The sequence below is a fragment of the Haliotis rufescens genome, unplaced genomic scaffold, assembly GCF_023055435.1.
Source record: "Haliotis rufescens isolate VD_foot unplaced genomic scaffold, xgHalRufe1.0.p SCAF_19, whole genome shotgun sequence".
NCBI classification, from domain to species: domain Eukaryota; kingdom Metazoa; phylum Mollusca; class Gastropoda; order Lepetellida; family Haliotidae; genus Haliotis; species Haliotis rufescens.
Window position 1 is genome coordinate 11,237,039 of NW_025963879.1, and position 20,540 is coordinate 11,257,578.

The following is a 20,540-nucleotide window of genomic DNA, read 5'->3' on the forward strand; positions in this document are numbered from 1 at the left end:
AATCGACCTCTGATTGGTCGAAATTTAGAATTTGTCCGATTTCGTTCAAATTTCGTATATTGACATGTTATGGTACTCCGAACTCAACAACATAAGTTCTGGCTTTACATTGTCAATGGAAAAGAGACCTCTGGCTGCTCCTTTAAATACTCTACCCTATTTCGTATAATCTTCAAACGACAGAGGCTGCGATTATGTCGTCAAATATGATTGTAGAGGGACGTTTGGATACTTATGTTAACATTATCATACGTCTGTGGGAGGTATTTAATTCCCCATAGGACAGTTCTTGTTACCTTTTTATCCATACATGTACATGCAAGATGTCCGAAGGCTTATGTGACGTATTGTCGTCCGTCTTTGTACGGCATGTGTCATCCGTCATGCGAAATCTATTCACAATCCAATACGAGTTATTCATAAAATATGTCGAAAGAGAGCATTTGCAGCTCACCTGGTACGAAGTTCCGCGGTGTGCTTAAGTCAGCTCCCCCAGAAGATCGAATGGTCGGTACCTAAATGACATGAAATACTTAACAGGTCGCATGCCTTATGTTCTTTTTTTCTGTTTTCAATCAACAGTGGTCTTGCCACAGGATAAACTAAACTGCTATAGAAAAGGTTTAGATTTCATATCCGGAAAATATATAATTTTAAGTGGCTATTTTGGTATTTGGGAGACCGACTGGTGGTTTTTTTTTACAAAAAAAACATCATTGCATTTGAATTCATGTCGTTTGTACTATCATATGGTTCTGGTGTATGCTGAACTGTCATATCCGTAATGCTGCTTCAAAATGTCCACTATTTCATGCCCAAAACTCTGTTAATGGACCATTCTAACAACCCACCATCATCTACAACTTGGTCTGATCTGCTTGGTCTGAGTCCTCCTTTCTGTCGTTACGCTATTAGGATAGTCACGAGGTTACCTTGCAGAGTATCGAAAAATAACCTTTGTATAACAGTAACTTTGAAAGAAATCGGTTTAAAGGGTTAGGGGTTATAAACCCTTTTAAAAAGCCTGTATATAGCAACCAGGTGGTCGTTGTAGAGAGGTTATCTAAAATGATTAGTCATTTGCACATCTAGACAAAGTAACGATCAATTAAATCTTCGAAGTTTCATGAATGTTCGATAAGTATTATTTCATAGTGATAACCCTTAATGTAAAATAAATATTATCTGTTCCTATCTGTTAACCCGCAACCCGTAATGTATTTTATTTTACATCAAGAGTATTTTTTACATTAAGGGTTGTAACAAAGCTGTCATAGGTAAAGTGAATGAGTGAGTGAGTATGGTTTTACGCCGGTTTGAGCACTATTCCAGCAATATCACGACGAGGGGGGCAGAAAGAGGCTTCACACATTGTACCAATGTCGAGTCCGGGTCTTCGGCGTGACGAGCAAACGCTTTAACCACTAAGGCAGCCCGACCACCCTCATAGGGAGAGACTAACTTTGAACACGTTATTCCCTATAGCTAACTTACATACATACACACATTCGCAGGCAGGTAGGCAGACGCGCACGCACGCACGCACGCACGCACTTATTTCATGTTGTCATCACACGTGTATTAACCTACATGTTTACCCCGGGTTAATTCTTAATGTGACTTTAACACCGTACATGTATGAACAAATCATAACCCCTTTGTATGTTTTTGCTGTCCATATACCCTGCGGGAATATAGTGGATATGCTTGGAGCACCATCAGAGGGAAAACAAATCGCCAAATCAGCAAGTTTCAATCAAAAATAAGTCTAAATATATCATATCAGTTCTTAATATTAAAAGAAGATTGCTACGGGCGAGTTAAAATGATATAATCTCAAGCAGGATGTAAGAGTACTTCCGAACGAGGGCCGGATCTCGAGCTCGTGAAATCTCACGTGGCTACAAATTAACAAGATATTTACAGACTAGCGGTTTCTCCAAGTCTCTCAGCAGTCTGGATTTCCGCACTTCGGCGCATCCAGTTGTGTGCTCCATAACCAGAAACATGTTATGTCGGAAGCAAGTAATCGCTGAAGCTGTGTCTAGATCAAGGGTGATATATTTTAGATGGAAAGAAATCTTTCGAAAAAAGCGTATAATACTTTGATAAGAAAGTGACGAAAGTAGCACATGGCCAACAAGGATTGTTTTGTGATTGTTCTTCAGAGCAAACACGACACTCACAGCCCAAAAGGTAGAATGGTTCTCGGGTGGTCCATCTGTGAAAAGTTACGTCCTTTTACCGTGCAAAGCAGTGCCTGTTATGATCCTCGGTCTGTCTGTACCAGTGTGGCTTAGCAGAGTGCTTATGTATACATCGACGACCTAATAATACTGATATACGTTTTAAAGCAACTTTAACTATATCCAGCCGAAAGTTCATTAGAGCTAAATGTGTGACTGATTTACATACAACCATTGTACTGGGCAGTTGAATATATTATGAATGTGAACGATCCCTAAACAGTGGTGTCAGCAGCGTTCCTGAATTTGTACGGAACTGGGCGTATAACTAAACACATGATTCGTCAGAACATGAGCTAAGTTTAAACCTAAACCAAACAAGGTGTCGTTATCTTGTTTACTGGTCACTATATCTTTGGTGAATTTTAGTTCGAACCCCGACGGACCATCAAAGATACAGCACGTTATCCGTTGCTCGGGATGTGTGGAGTGCCGATATCAGATATTAGTTTGATGTATTAGTATTCCGTATCAGTATTAGTATCATGCGTTGGATCGTAAAGGTACATAGTTATTTCACTATATATTGAGACAATAAAGTGAGATATTTTACTGAACATTTTACAAATATGCGACACAAAATATGTTTCTATACGAAATGATTAAAGCTCACCTTAACATATGTATCGATGTTTCCATATAAGTTTCACACATAACACGACTTTATCAGTACCACGTCTATGTACACTGAAACCCCGCTTATACGGACCCCGTAACTCCGAAACTCCTGCCTTCCGGGCTATTAATTATGGACAGTTTTTAGATTGTTTTATTATGTAAAGGGGCATTTCTACATACTTAAGATACATTAATCCGATTTTTTTGTAATCTGGGGACGATACCGGCAGATTAACAATACTTCGTCATTCGAACATTTGCTGAAATCCCCCAAAGCTCATAACGTAATGTCAGTACGTTTGTCCCATTGTACAATAACATCACTGATGAGAATGAAAAGCCTAGATCATTAACACACCTCTACTCTACAAAATGCTCTTGGGATTCCAGCAATGGCAAGGGAGAGTAAATTAATTTCACTTATACATTAACCATTACAGTTGTATTGTGTTTCAATCATTTTATGATATATGATTGTTTTTCTTCCTGCCAGACCGGATGTACTGGAACGTGTACGACCCCATCAATTTAGCGGAAGGCATGTTTGCTGTGGGGAATATTCTAAGCTTTTCTCGCATCTCGTACCTTCTCCCCGCCAACGAGACTCTCGGGCCCTTACAGATTTCCCTTGGCAGGATGATAAAGGTAAGGGGTCATCTAAAAAACCGATTCTCATCATTACGTTTGTTAAAGAATATGGTTCATCTAAGACGCCAACGTATAAAAGGACACCTCATTTGATATCGGGGTGTGGGTGGTGGGTGGGTGGTATGGGTGGGGGTTTGGTGCGAGACAAAATCTAAAAAATAGGTCCAGCGAAAACTTTATCTTTTGGGGAATACAAAATCGCAGGACCCTCCAGAATATGAAATTACCGGCTCTGCAAGTTCACATCATGTTGTCATTTCTGAAATCTTCCAAATGTAGATATCTTCCGAGGCAGATGAATCGTCTTTCGATTGTGGCACGAAGTGTGATTAATCGAAAGATGGCAATTCCATTTGGGGGCAACCACGAAAAATGAAAGGAACTGACATTGAATGTATTCTAAATCAACTTTCTTCTTTGAAATGTTAAGAACACTAGTTGATTATTATTATTATTTGGTATAGATCAAGCCTTGGTAGGCGAGCTCTTACTGAACGAGCAATTACAAAACCATGGAACAGACTCTAGTGTTTGATGAGTGATCACACACAGTCATCACAGCATATTTCCCTTGCGTCCTCCACATAATCGACGTACAATGTACAAGCTCGTTGAACAACACAAGCATGAGGGGGTGAGCTTTATTACCCAGCATTGCAAAAACAAAGAGACGCAGGTGGCCGTTCCTTGAGACAACAGTTTATAAATAATCCCCGCATCCCCTTGTACGTGATCCAACCTTCGGGAAGAAAACACCTTGACAAGGTGGGCAGTACCATCAAGCACAAGGCCGATTTTAACACATGAATAGTAAAATATGATACAAACATTATGAACTTGATAGTGCAGATAGGCTTAACCAAATAAAAAGAACTTCTTCAGCCGGATCATTTTCAAATGCCAAACAATGTAGTTTTAAATATTTATGGCAAAAAAAGCGAATTGTAAGAGCACCTTTAATTTGAGAAGTAACCGAGCTCTTTATGGGCAAAACACAGACAAAAAGGAACTAGGTGTTTCTCTCATTCTTTCAGATCAATAACAAATAAATTGAATAAACATCGTTAAATAAAGAGTGCGTAAGTGTGCGATGGAAAGGATGGGGCACAGATGGACGAACAATTTTTAAATTCCAATTTTTCTTTCATCTGTTTATGATGTAGTTAGAACCTTCAGCCAGCATCTTCTTTGGGGATTATGTTTGACTTTTCCACAATTTCGGAAACTTATTTAACTATGTATGACATCTTGTTGTTGATCAAGTTATAACAAGACAAATACACCAAATAAACATTAACATTTTTTCTGACTACTTCAGTGTATGAATAGAGATTGACGTAATTGTTGTCAGATGTCATTCTCAGATTGTATATTATTTCTATCAAAATGACTCTCATTTAGACTTCCGTCAAATGTGACTGGCAAATAATTTGTCCAAAACACGCCGCTGTGATCGATGTGTTTGTATGTAACGTTTGACGAATTGTTGTAATTGAAACATTATTATGATTTTTCAATAAGAAATATAAACTTGAAATGTCCTTCATATTTTTTATGTCAAGACATCCTCCTCAAGCTTAAAAAGGAGAATATTTCAAAAGATAATAAAATCACCTGAAGTTTTTTAGCACATATCTTCTTTGTCCACTAGCCCTGATGGAGCGAATAATCTGTGAGTGGGCGACACGTGGATCCTACTGCATTCAATTCCCTGTTGAGAGTCACGTATTTGGTTCTTTAAACGCGTGTATAAGTCTACATAATCACTTGTTATCTTGCAAAATATAAGAAATCGTTGACGTCTATTCATTCATTTCTTTAACCTTGAAGTAATGACAGTCATACACGGACTGGTTTCATTACTCAAGGTTATTAACAAAGATGAACACTGCTATAGATTGCAGCTTCGTAATCAAAGTTGACATGCTTCACGAGGCTGAAGAAACATCACATTCAATTTATCAATGTAATAATGATGTAATAGATTTTAAGATTATGTATTGATTACAGTTGACACAGCAATATTCCATGTATTTTTATAAGTTGACAAACATCCATCAAATTTGATGGCATAATGTTTGAGAACGTTTTTCCTATCAGGCTATGGTATTGTTTTTTGGTATTGACCGAAACCACTCACTCACTCAACGATTGCCTTAAATGGTTATTAAGATGGGTATTGCATTGCTACAACAGAATCTTGAACAATTACGTTAAAAAACAATATTTCCAATTAATGATGTGACTATAACATCTACATAGAGAAACTAAAAGAATAGGTTTATTTGTCGAACAAAGCAAAGTCAAAAGAAAATACGAGGCTTTCACACTTTCACAGCATTTTAAATAACAAGTGAAGAAAACATTGAATTCATTGGTTTCTGGTCGCGAGTTCCAGTTCCAGTTGTTGTATGTGAGGGTTATTCATTCCCTCGCCGACCACCTCCAGACTTAAAAATGCACATGCACGTGTATCATTGTTGTTCCTTGCAGGACATTCTGAAGTTCTTGGCCCTGTTCTCAGTAGTGATCCTGGCTTTCATGGTCGGCCTGCATAACCTGTATTGGTACTACAGCTCCCGTCACGACATTGAGGTGGTGCAGCGCAATTTTACCGTCAATGCCGAGAAGAGTTTTGGAGAGTGAGTGTCAGAACATTTGCTTCAATTTCACGAACAAATACATCTGATAGCATCTGCTTTGCGTTATTTTCTGGTGACACGCACAGTTGAAGTGATGCATTACATAATGTTTCGCTGGTCATCTACGTTGAGATGTTCGCATAAACCTACGCTGTCCTATTCCAAACTTGGGAATGCAGAAAGCAGAATAGGTCAATCGGTATTTTCTTTCAAATGAATGATGAATGTCGGACATAAATGGTAGGGGTAGGGTTTGAGGTTGGGATTGTTGGTGGAATGATCAGTTTGTCACATATGGGGATTAGGGTGCAACGATGTATGACCGTACCCTCACAGCTTTCCATTTTTATAAGTATTATTTATCTCCCATTTCATATCGTAAAAAAAACAAAGTTATAACTTTTTTTCTGATTTGTCTGGAGAAATGTGTCAGTCGTTATCACAAATATGTGGATAGTTAAGTCCAACGCTGGTATCACTTTCCATCTCAAATCTGTTGGCAGTTTCATGTTCCAAAACTCACACTCAGTTTTCCTCAGTCTGACTATACAAAGCCAGTGCAAGAAATGCGTCTAACCCAGGTCCGGGTCACAAGGAGCGCTACCCTAATATCCCAGACAATAATATGTATTTATCTTAAGGAGGGGTCAATGGGGAAGATGCTCATGCAAACGGACGCATGTTTGAACACTGATCTAGTGGAATGCCTTATGTAAACTGAAGCCTAGGTTACGCCTTTTTAAGGCGGCGTTCGCGTTCTCACCTTTCGCAAATCCTGTCGCAGCGAGAAAAATTGCTGGTAAATGTTTCCTGTGTTCCTTGAAAGGTGAAATCAGATGTCAAACATGCTTAGAAACAGACACGTATAGCAGTCACGAAAACACAACTTTCACGACTGCACTGAACGATCTTTTGATGATTCAACAGTTGAACTTTCTTTTTCAGTTCAAATCTCGCCTAACCGGACTCTTGTTCTTGTTGTAACACGCAATTTAAATTTATGTTGTTCAGTTTAACCACGTCTCAGTGTACATGTAAAGTTACACGTTGTACAGGAAATGATCGTTGTCGTTTATACAGAAAAGGTAGAGCTCCTGATTTTCATGGTGTTTCTTGGAAGTTCAAGCAAGTTAAAATCAGTGTATGAATCATAAAAATATCGTGGACTACCATGTTCATTCTACTCATCGACCAAACGATCATGATTAACTAATAAATAAAATACTCTTAAAACAATTCGAGTAAGAACAGAAATTAAAGAATACATTGTTAGAAAATCCGCTGGATATAGATTTCGGACAATTTGTTTTGCCAATTAAGAATTACAAGTACTCAGTTATAAGTCCTAATTTCGAATGTAGTCTCGTATGTTGAAACATATCTATGTAGGGATTGAAAAGTTCGTTTGTTATGTGTTTCGCATATTCGCCATATAGGACAAAATAGAATAGAAATGAACAACAAAACATTCTTTATATTCCCAAGAATATGAGCAAATAATTTAAGCTAATCTGCTAAACAGATCCGATCAATTTGAAAATTTTGGCTTTTCGCTGTACATCATTATATATGTGCTGCTGATGTTGATATTTTTCTCTGTGGATTTAATATATCCTCGATTAATCATTCTAGTATTTTGTTCAAATAAAATATGCCATAGCTTCGTTTTTAATTTGACTAAAATGACATCATTTTCACTTTGAAGAGAAATGCTGGGGAGGGAGGTGGCTATTGTGTCGTTACTATCGAAAGCTATGGTAACAAATGTGTCCAGGGCACAGAATAATCTGGAGAATCAGACCACAGTAGTACACTGCCCCATCCAGGACCATGTCCTTCTGGCTCTGGGTGATGTTCTTGAAGAGTTTGGAAAATGACATTACCTTTTGCCACCTGTTGTTCTTCAAGAACATTGACATCATCCCATTTATACATTTACCTTCGCAGTGTAATGGCGACTTTCCGAACTGTCTTCTGGTCCCTGTTTGGTCGAGGGGAACCCGGGGCAGTACAACTAGGTGAATACAACCATACGTTGACCCAGGATATCGGCTACTTCATCTACGGCAGCTACAACATCGCCATGGTCACCGTTCTGCTCAACATGCTCATCGCTATGATGACTAGATCATTCACTAATATTGCGGTACGTACTGTCTTTAACGTTATCGTCACACGCTAATGTTTAATGTGAGGCCTTGTATATGTCACTGCTGTCTGACTTGGCGTGGATTATAACGTTAATGGTTTTGTCACTTTTATTTAAGAAATTCTTACAGTATAGACGTTGCCGTAAGATAATTCTTTTTATCTGATTGTTTAGTTTGTTAAAAAAACTGCTTTTGGTCATGGTGTCAGATGAAATTACAAACCTTCAGTTTGAGTGAACAATTAAATGCATTCTTTTATATGACCTTTCAGTCGTGGATATCATGCTACGTGAAGTATATTATCAGCAGTTCGAAATCATATACGTAATAGTTCCTATTAATATTCTCTCCAGGGTACGCGGTAGTGGATATCCATAATTTGGACCGATGCTGTGTTTGAAAGATTAAACAATACTTTGTTTGAATTGATATGATTTTGATTCAAACGCATAAAGAAAGCTTCTGATTAATTATCTGAATATGGCTTACAGTGGTATTCGTTATGAAAAGATCTGGAAGAAATCTGTATCATGTCTCTGTTTAGGCATTATTTTTAATGCATTAGTTTTATTTGGTTTGTGTCAATAATACAAGACATGATATTATGCGCTTGTTATATTACAAGTTTGAGTTTACATTTCGATTTGTCACGGTTGCCCAAGGCATCTGCAGAATGTAAATATTACTTCACATTTGTATCGCGTATGATCAATCTTTCATAATATCCACAAGACATAAGATCCATGTATTCATATACGATGCTGTGACTATAGATGAAGCTTGCCATTCGGATTCGACGGGTCCCATTAGGATTAATCCATTATTAAACTTAGGATTATGACTGTGGTGATAACCTGCAACAATGAAACTTCTAACAGACTATCCTTGTTCATCATGAGTGAGAATGACATTTCATTGGCAATGTTTCACACATGGCTTGAGGGTGTCTGAAACAAAATGTCTCCGCTGGTATCATAACATACAAATTTCACGACTCTATTCTAATATATAATAAGGTATTCTTATATTTCAGGAAGATGCAGATGTTCAGTGGAAGTTTGCGAGAAGTCTCCTGTACATGGACTATATCCTTGACGTCTTCACTCTCCCAGTTCCTCTCAATCTCCTGCAGGTCCCAAGAAGCATCTTCACGTCCATCTTCTGTCCATGTAAATGCTCGTCAGACAAAGGCACCATGAAAAGATCAAGGTTTCAAAATGACGCAGTAGATTTAGGGGTAGGTGAATAAATCTTACCTATGGTTAGACGCATTAGTCAACAACTTAAGCATTTTGGGAATGCCAGTAAGAACTAACCCAAGATGTTCCCAGAAATCACAAGAATTAATCAACTGTTGTCCCGGAAGCAGTAGAGGGTTAAAAAAACACGATATTATACAAGTGCCACAAACACGTATGTATACTAGTATATTACGTAGGAAGCATTTATATTTATTTATAAGTTATAGGTTTTTTTTATTCAAGTAGTTTTATGACCTTGGTTGGTGTACTTCGTAACCATAGGGATAGTATTAACTTTGGTTCAATCATCATTTTGTTCATTCGTATTCATGGTGCTTATCCTGGCCTATCAAACTGAAATGTGCCTTTAACTGTTCATTTTTCAACACCAAATTTTACATGTAGTCTTAAATAAAGCTTATACTGTTCAAATTTCAGACCTGTTACCAGGCCTTGCCTTCGCATTGTAAAGCATTTGTCATTATTATTTTGCTTTTTTCATTTCTTTGAACTTTCTACACAATTCAGCATGAATTACCACCTTCATTCATCAGCATGTATTCCCAAGCGCTTCAGTGCCAAAATCGCAGACGTTTTTATTTAGTATCGTTGACGGTTCGTTTCTGATATTCCGGAATCCAATGAAAACTTTATAATACTATAAGATTACAGCGTATATACACATGTTTAACCACGGCCATATTTCCACCGATGAGATTAAACCAGATCAGTGTGATATGGATACTGAACAAGATTATCATTGTGGCGTGTGACTGCGCATTGTTTCCTATCATTTAAAAAACCATTACTTGGCTAATGCAGCCTTACACAAAGATCAGCCAAAGTGATTATACCACAGAATAGTAGTCAAATAAGACACGTTCATGTAATCTGCTCATTTCATCGCTGTATACTTATTATTTGTGTTTGGACAGCTTCCGTACCCACATGTAGATACACCTTCGTAAATATATATTCAAGCATAAAGTACAGTTTTTGTGTTTGCTTCGACGCGAAGGTTAGCAGAAGGACCCGAACACGTAACGATATCTCGTAAACAAATCAACGTGTGCTTACCCTGGCACGGTGCCTGTAGTTCCATGTCTTTCCGCGTTCCTGTGTAGCGGAGCGCGTGATTCTGTCGGGGGAGGAAAAGTATGCAGTTCGGCATGGACGCCCCGTCAAGAACATCACTCATAGTGCAAGACATCGAGCAACTGATAACACGTAAATAGCGGCAAACCAACTTTAGATCTGTCGCAGACTAAAAATAAACCGTTGCGTTTTGGCTCTTCATTCGGAAACCTTCACTGCTGAACCCATTCATAAGAAAACGAATACAGTACTACTTATACGTTTGTGGTAAAGGATATCTCCCAAACTTGATAGGTTTATCTCGACACTGCTGAAGGGTTATCTTAACGCTTCTGGGTGTCTTCTACGGCCGTGTGTTTTTGTTTGAGGGATGGGTAACGCAATCGCTACTTTAGATGGTACATACTACTCTCAGATTCCATCCATTTCCACAAGTATTTTGATGTAAAGAGCTTCCTGGTGCTGCGACGTTTAGTTATGTTGTTGGTAGAGTAATAGAATTTGTGGAATTCATCCTGTCTGATAATAGAACTCTATTTTTTGGTTTTAGATTTTTTTGTCTCTTAAACAGACATATTTTTATTTATTTTTCTCAAAGGCTCGAGTTCTTGGGAAACTGATGTTGCATCACTTATTGGTGTAAAAAACATTTTTGTTCAAACTTTTCCTTCCAGTGTGTAAGTGTATAGAAATTGTTCTACAGAATGCGAACAATATACGTTTTTACATCTATGATGACAATTGCGGTCAATGATTGAAACAATAAAGATAAGTATTGTGATCAATGATTGAAACAATAAAGATAAGTATTGTGATCAACGATTGAAACAATAAAGATAAGTATTATGATCAACGATTGAAACAAGAACGATGAGAATTGTGATCAATGATTGAAACAATAAAGATAAGTATTATGATCAATGATTGAGACAATAAAGATAAGTAATGTGATCAACGATTGTAACAATAACGATAAGTATTGTGATCAATGATTGAAACAATAAAGATAAGAATTGTGATCAATGATTGAAACAATAAAGATAAGTATTATGATCAACGATTGAAACAAGAACGATGAGAATTGTGATCAATGATTGAAACAATAACGATAAGTATTATGATCAACGATTGAAACAATATAGATAAGTATTACGATCAACGATTGAAACAAGAACGATGAGAATTGTGATCAATGATTGAAACAATAAAGATAAGTATTATGATCAACGATTGAAACAATATAGATAAGTATTACGATCAACGATTGAAACAAGAACGATTAGAATTGTGATCAATTATTGAAACAATAAAGATAAGTATTATGATCAATGATTGACACAATAAAGATAAGTAATGTGATCAACGATTGTAACAATAACGATAAGTATTGTGATCAATGATTGAAACAATAAAGATAAGAATTGTGATCAATGATTGACACAAGAAAGATAAGCATTAAGATCAACGATTGAAACAATAACAATGAGTATTGTGATCAGTGATCTTAAACCGGTCATGATAGAATGGAGATGCAACTATTGTGTTTTCAATGTAAAGCTAGCTTTGTAACCTGTAGATTTAACTGCGCTTAATATAACATTTGAAACCTCACGCTAAGCGTTCGGTTTCAAAATTCAGTATATAGGGATTAAATCTACAGGTGACCAAGCTCTACATTGAAAACAATATTTTTATCTCCTAATTATTAATATGTTAACAAGACACTAATCTGTTTTGCTGGAAAACGTTATCCGACATCATAGTGTTAAACAATATCACTTTTTATGGCATTTAAGAAAGAATATTAGCATGAGTATCACATTTCTACACCTATTTGTTTCCGAACATCATTGTTTCATACAACCCCTATCACAAATTCTCCGATAAAATCAAGTCCCTCGTTTGTCATTTGCTATAGCGCACAAGCAGTGGGACCTGGCGCAGTTACATAATTGGCGCTGATGGATGGATCCAGCATAGTTATTCAACATCTGCAAATTAAAGAGGCTATGTTGTGACGAATTGGCAAAGGGCTGATGACTTGATTAGTGTAAAACATTGTACCGAAGAGCAAATTCTGAACATTCGCGGAACGCTTTTTATGATAGATTGTTTCAACTTTGTCTTCTATTTCCCTGAAAATAGCGAGCTAATTTAAACAGTCGAACTAGGAGGGAAATCTTTGATTGACAAACGCTCTGGGAAAATGATCGGTGTTAGTTTCCGGCTCGTCTGAACTGTCTCGGGACACCGAATTCCGAATCAGCTTGCTGATAAAAGTAGCAATATTTGTTTATGTTGCTCCTAAATCACCCCAAAATAACCCCCGTGTCTATATTGAGTCCTTCGCAAGTTGTTCTGGGGGAAACTAGAGGTGTATCAGCTCGGTTTGTGCCGTTGGTTGGAGGCATTCCATTCAGTCCAGATTATGAAAACAGAAGTGCCACGTTTCAATTCTCAGAATTCTTCGCTTGAATTGCGACTCTTGGAGGCCTAGACTTGAAATATGCCCTCGCTGTCTAGTGACTGACAGTTAAGATAACTCACTTAGCTCAATGGAACACCACCCTGGTGGTAAAGAACGGCATTTTCTACTCTACTGCTGTGAACGGATGTGCACGTGCATCGACCACAATAGAATGCAAGCAAGACCAAAACGATGTTTATCTGGAAGTTACGATTCGCATACCTTCACGCAGTCAGAATACTTATTCAGTGAAAAATAGTTAAACCCCTTTAATCCGAAAACTGCGTTTTCTTGCCAATTACAACATGTACTGATTTACTGCTGCGTGAAATTAAAGCACGCCACTATACCTACCATTTTGTCGTTAATGAGGAAATATGCCAATTTCCTGCAGCGGTATTTCTCTTATATAAGTTCCGTGTTTTAACATTCATTGCTTATTTCTTTGTAAATTTACTTATTGCTAATTTATATTTTCATGATCACGGACAACATTAACATTAGAACCTGACTTGGACCTCTCCTTTTAAACTTATCACAACACAATGTCATGTTGTAATCTATTTTCAGAAATAATATATTGGAAGAATAAGAAAGTATTTAACCTTTTTAATGTATTTGCGACATTTTCGCATTTGCAACCGTTATAGAAATTTCGAACCTATGCCAGTTAAATACCAAAATATAAGGCTTCTCAGGTATGTCGTACATTGCTTTAAAAGTTATATATTTTATCCGTGCATGTCATGCATATAATATTCTGTGGAAACTAGATTTTCTGAAACTATATAACTGGAAAGCTATCACATATGAAAATATGCATTTTACAATAATATGTATTCTTGGAATTTCGAAGCGATTATGTTGTATGTTTCCGAGGTTCTTTGAATAGGAAACATGTATAAAACTTCATGTTGCTTGTCAGGATGTAAAACCAAGTCAGTAAAGCCTGAGGAAGAAATTGGATGCACGGCAATAAATGTTCAAAGCAATTATCTGCAAGAGTGTCCCAGCTACTGCATAAATAGATATTACATATTAGAGTCATATTTACAGGAAAATAAACTGCATATGACGTTTCTCGTTTGATTTCGTTGAATTGGCTTTGCAACCAGATACTAGGGTCACATTCGGAACAGAAGACACGACGCATTGTTTGCTTAGGTTTCTGATTGTGTGAACCCTTAGACGTAACAAACAAAATTTTAAAAGTACTGATAATCAACAATAAAACTTTATCACATTGTATGTTTAGCAAATTCTCATGTGACAATCAACATGTCAGCATAACTGAGCTATTAATATTGTGGTGAAATGAGAGCATTTTGTAGCTATTTTTTCAAGCTATCACATGAATGACCTCTCACATTGTGTTTACATTGTACTTCTTAATGTTGACAGACGCCGAACCCTGTATGTGACGCTACTGCAGTAGAGATGCATGAAGGTAATGCACGGAATGGCTTGGAAGGAAATGCTTCAAGCGTCGCTGATGACGTCATGTCACAGGGCAACAAAGAAGAGCTCTCTTATCAGGCAAGTGTCATCGGAGAATGTGCAGACTCCCCAACACTACAGCCTTCTGCATTACCCAGGTTGTCAGAAGTGCTGTATTCATGGTAGCCAACCCGGGTACTCTCCCAATGTCAGTCAACAGATTGGGGGGTACTAAACCTAAGGCACCGAGAACAATGAGGAGTCGGACAACTTGGTACTTGGGGTGCAAGCGTGACATTTCGAAAGCGAGGTCCAAATATTTGCCATGTTTTTCCTCAGTCTTGTCAATCACATTAGTGTCAAAGGGGACAGAAAATTCAATGATATAAATGATTTCATTGGATTTATCAAAAAGGACAAGATCAGGTTTGTTGGCCTGGATACGTCTGAGGCTGTAAATGGGCCTATTCCAAAGAAGTTTGTATTGATCATTTTCCATGATTTTCCATGATTATCATTATTTACAGATTAAAATTAAAAAAATGAGGCGTAGAGGGTTTGGGTGATCCTGGCACAGTCAGGCTCATCATCAGCTCTTGGCCCTTAAAGTTGTCCCCTCTACACGCAGCCCAGTCAGCGAATGGTTTTACTGCATTGTGGAACACAAGATTTGATATCAATCTGCATTGTTGTTACAGAAGGTCATTCAGAGAATCATACAGCGCTACATCTTCGATATCCAAAGAGAAGCTGAAGTTACGGAAGGTGAGTCGATATGTTTTGCAATTAACGATATCTCCAGTTGATATGTTAATATAGCAGAATCGTGCATTTTCATTTCACAAACACTGGGTTTTGGCTGGTCACCCCTGAATAAAATTCATCAACAAGAATATATAATCAGCCGTCCATGATATGCTTAGCCACCTGGATTTAGTGCATTGGACGATGTCGCAAAAAGCAGAAGTATAAAGCTTGAATTTCTTCATATAACTCAGTTCTAATAAACTTCGTGTAAAAATACATTAAGCACGTATGGACAGTGAGTGAAGAAAATACAGTTTATATGTATAACCACAGAAGTAGATCTGCTTTCTTTTATCTGAACATTCATGAATTTCGATGACAAACTGTATGATGTACTCGATCTTTGCTGTTCCTAAACGGCCCGTACGACCAGTTACTCTTTTTCTTTAGCGTGGTATTGAAATCGCCGGTTTCGTGTTGTTTGGTTTGCCTGCGCATCCGACAAAATTGCAAGAATTTAATCATGAACGTCTTGGGGTCCAAGAAGTCACAACGATCCGACCTAGAATATTAAGGAACCTATCTTTGATATTTGTCAGTCAGCACCATCATGATCACCGTGCTTGAGGGATTTACCTAACAGTAAAAAGTCCGCGACCTGCGTCCCATGGCACCTCCCTCGAACGTTTTATTTATGTTTCGTTCATTGTTTTCCCCCGCAGTCTGTAACTAATCGACACTGAGCCCGACAAAACAGTGGTGGATATATATTGTGAACAAGACTCACGCTTCGGTACCCGTGATAAACCATGTCACCGATTCTGACAACCCGACTAGTTCTTACGTTAAGCAATAAAACGTTGGGGGGTTATTATAACCCTGGTCCCAAAGTGTTGTTTCCACATTAATCTGATCATGAGAAGAAAATATATAAATGAGACACAGCCCACTAACCCGCCCACGTTATCTTTTACAGATGACTTCGAAGAGATCAAGCAGGACATATCCAGCTTCAGATACGAAATGTTAAACCAATGGCGGACGCGAGAGACAGTCCAAAATGATATGGCCATCAATATCAGCGCCATCAACAAACACTTGGATGTGCTGAAGCACGGCAAGCGAGCGCGGGACAGTATTACAGAAAACACGGAGGGCTAAGGTTGTGAATAATCTCGACACTGTTACTGCAATGTGCGCTCATCATTCTTGTGATTGGTCGTCATGTTTAGTGCATGATGTTATTGAAGAGATCTGTTAGAGGACGATGTGAATAGGAATACTAGCAAGAAAATGGTAACCTATTGCAGAAATGCGTAAAGGGTGAAATGGTTGATAGAAAACTGTTATTGTTTGCAGGAGGGAAGGTGTCCCCCTTCCTGCGTTGACCAGTGGTGTATGAACCCTACATTGAAATGTGAATCCCTTGCCATATATTGTGATGTTTGCCTTATACACGTTTATCAAATATGCAAATGTATCTGTGGTGTAAGCTTGCTCTGAAGGTAGAAAGTAAACCTGCATGTATACTAACCCCAGTCAGTGTCGTAATTAACTGGTGACAGACGGCGTCGTGCACTTTCACAAGCTTCTTCAAGAATTGCAAGGACATTATTTGCGTCAGAAACTACTAACATCTTTTCGTTTGATATGTTCAAAAACAGTTTTTTTTGTTTCAAGTATCTAGATGAAAAACATTAAGCATTTGTTTCCCAGTCCGCTTCCTCCGATATTAACGACCCATCATGTAGGTGCATGTGCAGAAATTATAAAATTATATAACAGATTTAAGTAATTATACATTAAAAAAACAGTACGTCTACTAATTCATTGATATCTTTTTCTCTTTGGGGCAAAATAACTTCTTTCAAAAACTATGCCATCAATATGCCCAACACACAAGTGAAAAATGGTTGGTCGCTGAATTTTTATTTTTTTTCAGAATACTACATTCACTTTAATTGTTTTCATAAAACACTTAAATGCACGAAATAACACCCCAGGGGATGGTGAACTTGGTTCCCAGAACACTGCAGGATGCAACTGATTTTATTGTTAATGTGGGAATTAAGGGTACGTTTGCGTTGGTGGCCTGTTTATAAAATCTAGAAGAAAGTGAACAGAGCGCATATACAAATATTGTCCATAAACGTATTCTATATATGTGTCACGTGTGACGTATTTGTTTGCCTTTACTGGTGATGTTATACACATGATGTTTGTTTGGTGATTTGTTATGTTTTATATCATCCGCTTGCGAGATTACATACTCCCAAACCAAAGATATAAAGATGTTGGTTTTTTTAATTACCCTTAACCTCTTTTACCTTTCAAACGTACAACATATCAAACGACTTTTTAACACACATTACTATACTCTATAGCCTCCGGTTCTCCCGTCCTTACAATCAAGTAACACAAGGCATGTACATCACAACGTAAATACGTCAGTGATAAATTAAAAAAATATCTGGTTTTGTAGCTGTAATTGAAAAATATTCTAGTCCCCACTCCTGAAAATCAAATGGTTGGTCCCTTTAATTTGTCGTAGGCATGACGTGTTGTAAAATAACCCAGTTTGTGTCGGACATTGTGTTTTGCTGGTTAATATTTATATATTTCTACCCACTACGTGAATATGTGATAGCTGTCATTTGCTCAAATTGTGAATATTAGACGTTATTGCAAGCGTATTTCTTTTCAGACGAACAGGCCAGCGGGCCTTTCCCTATTCCTGCCGGATGAATTCTATTTTTGTATGACTAACGATTTATTAAGTGCCTAATTAATGATAAGACAAGAAAATGAAAAGCATTTATGAAATCTGAAACCAAATTTGTATGTCATGTTTGTTAAACAATAGTTATTCGTCTTCCTTCCACAGTTGATATGTATGTATATATGTGCTTAGAACTCAAACTAGGCATTATATCTACCCATGACGTCAGCTCTGGTCTTTTTTTAAGCATGCAGTTTAGAAAACTGTCGAAGATGTCGAATAATCGACTATAACGACATGTATTTTCTTGGAAACTATCGCCCTTGTTCATGTGGATAACGATTTGTAATATGTTTCTTGTGCTTATGTTTGTAAATAGTTCTTACAGTTATCAACCTGCCTTTGCTTATTTCGTATGCTCAGAACTATCGACACACCATTTCCTTGTCGAAAGTAATGTTATCCAGACAATTCATTGATGATACATCATTCAATGACGTTCTAATGATTTGTACACTACCCATCTTTCATTTGTAATGTATCGTGCGAAACCCTCTGTCTGAACTGTGCTGTCCCAGATTGTACCACTTTCAAAGCAGGACTAACAGAAAAATGATACAATAGGGAACATACCTTTCTGTGATCTGTGATTTCTGACAATAGCCATCACGTGTATATCCAACAATTGTACATATTTGTTTGTTAATTTAATATGACACTATTTGTTATGAAAGTTGTTTGCCTTTGTCTCCAGTTAAGACTTTATACGTTCAATACGTCTGTGCTCAAGGGAGTGTGCTCCTGTATTTGTGATAACATTAAATCATTAATAAATCCTTTGCTTAAATGGAAATTGAATATGACATCTTTTACTTATTGCCAACTCCAGACAAAAAAACACAGTCTGATGCAGGGGTATATCATCTGTTAATCAGCGTAAATACAGGTAGTGTATTTATAATTTGTTAAAGACCTGTTCTACATTTTGGCAAACACAGCAAAGAAACGTACCTGTTTTATACCAAACTATCTCAATGCAAGGTGAAATATTGTACAAATTGTCTCCAATACATAAGCGTGTACAGTATTATACATATATGTATATTTGAACCTTTCATGCCAAAAGGGGTATGGGTAGCATATTGATCCATGAATATGGTTTTACGCCGCCTTTAGCAATATTCCAACAATATCTAGGCGGGGGACACCAGAAATGGGCTTCACACAGTGTACCCATGTGTGGAATTGAACCCGGGTCTTAGGCGTGATGTGCGAACGCTTTAGCCACTGGGTCACCGCACCGCAACCACATCATAATAAGGAAACATAATCTTATATATGTAATGCACTTGTGTAAATTTCATTTTTTAGATATTTGTCTAAAGATTATATGAGTAAATCTTCGTAAGATAAGATGAGCCATGAGTGGTTGTTTTCATGTTGTTGTTATGATCAAGAAGAAGTCGTTTAAATAAATAAATCAAAGGAAAGGGTGGAGTCATCTAGAAACACATTTCTCCTATTACTTCAAATGTTTTTTGAGCAAAGTTATTTGTCTTTCATGTACTATAACAATTATGAATTTGTTAAATGTGCACTGCAAAATAACTTATACAATTATGCCATGTCTGTTCGGAAGTTTGTATATTTCCAATGTTAAATAAATATGTCAACTTTCTGACTGATCTGTTTTCCCTTCATTCCATCTATCCTCTGTGTCATGCACTAAACCAATGCATTCCTGGACGTTGTCCATCTTGAACAAATGCAGTTCATTCATTTCACAGTGCAACCTTGTTAATGTCCATTCAAATACCGTTACGATATCGTTATGGTACTTCATTGTCTTCAGATCGTTTGGATATGATACAGACAACATGAATCATACATTTATAGAAATATCATAGTGGATCAAAGTAATACCACAGTGGATCATAGTTATACCATAGAGATTCATAGTAATGCCATAGTGGATCATAGAATTACCATAGTGAATCAAAGTAATACTAATTGATCATAGAAAAACCATATTCGTTCATAGTAATACCAGGGGGCACAGGTGGCCTAGTCGTCTAAGGCACCGTGATTCGCTGTGCAGAGTTGCGTCCCTTGGGCACACCAGAAACCTATGATGATGGGTTCGAATCCCGGTTCGCCCCGCTTATGTTTCTAGGTTTGTTTGCAGTATTCCCGTGCTCGTGGGTTTCACCGAAGTGGTAAACGCCTGAGACCTGCACCACTTCGGGCTTATCATTATACCATAGTTGATTATGGTAATAGCATAGTGGATCAAAATAAAATATTGTGGACCATTATACCATAGTGGGTAAGGCTAATACCATAGTCGATTATAGTATTACCACAGTCCATCATAATACCACAGTGGATCATAATAAAAGCTAAGAGGATCATGATTAAAGCGAAGGGCAAATTTTGTCAGGATTTCAAGACACCGAGATTGATGAGACTATATGGTGTCAACTGGAACTTTAGTTTACTGAGGGAGAAGGATTTGACACGATGGACCCTG

At 37.5% G+C, this 20,540-nt stretch overlaps 1 protein-coding gene across 4 annotated transcripts in view; it reads left to right on the forward strand.

Annotated features, from left to right (window-relative positions):
- LOC124138971 (short transient receptor potential channel 3-like) overlaps positions 1-19,688 on the forward strand; it is an 84,907-nt gene extending 65,219 nt beyond the window's left edge. For all 4 annotated transcript variants that reach the window (XM_048398871.1, XM_048398869.1, XM_048398868.1 and 1 more), the window contains exons 10-16: positions 3,358-3,509; positions 6,006-6,154; positions 8,102-8,300; positions 9,338-9,541; positions 14,509-14,643; positions 15,243-15,309; positions 16,268-19,688. In XM_048398871.1, coding sequence (XP_048254828.1) covers positions 3,358-3,509; positions 6,006-6,154; positions 8,102-8,300; positions 9,338-9,541; positions 14,509-14,643; positions 15,243-15,309; positions 16,268-16,452 — 1,091 coding nt within the window. In that variant the 3' untranslated portion in view covers positions 16,453-19,688. The remainder of the gene's footprint in view (positions 1-3,357; positions 3,510-6,005; positions 6,155-8,101; positions 8,301-9,337; positions 9,542-14,508; positions 14,644-15,242; positions 15,310-16,267) is intronic.
- The last annotated feature ends 852 nt before the right edge of the window (positions 19,689-20,540 follow it).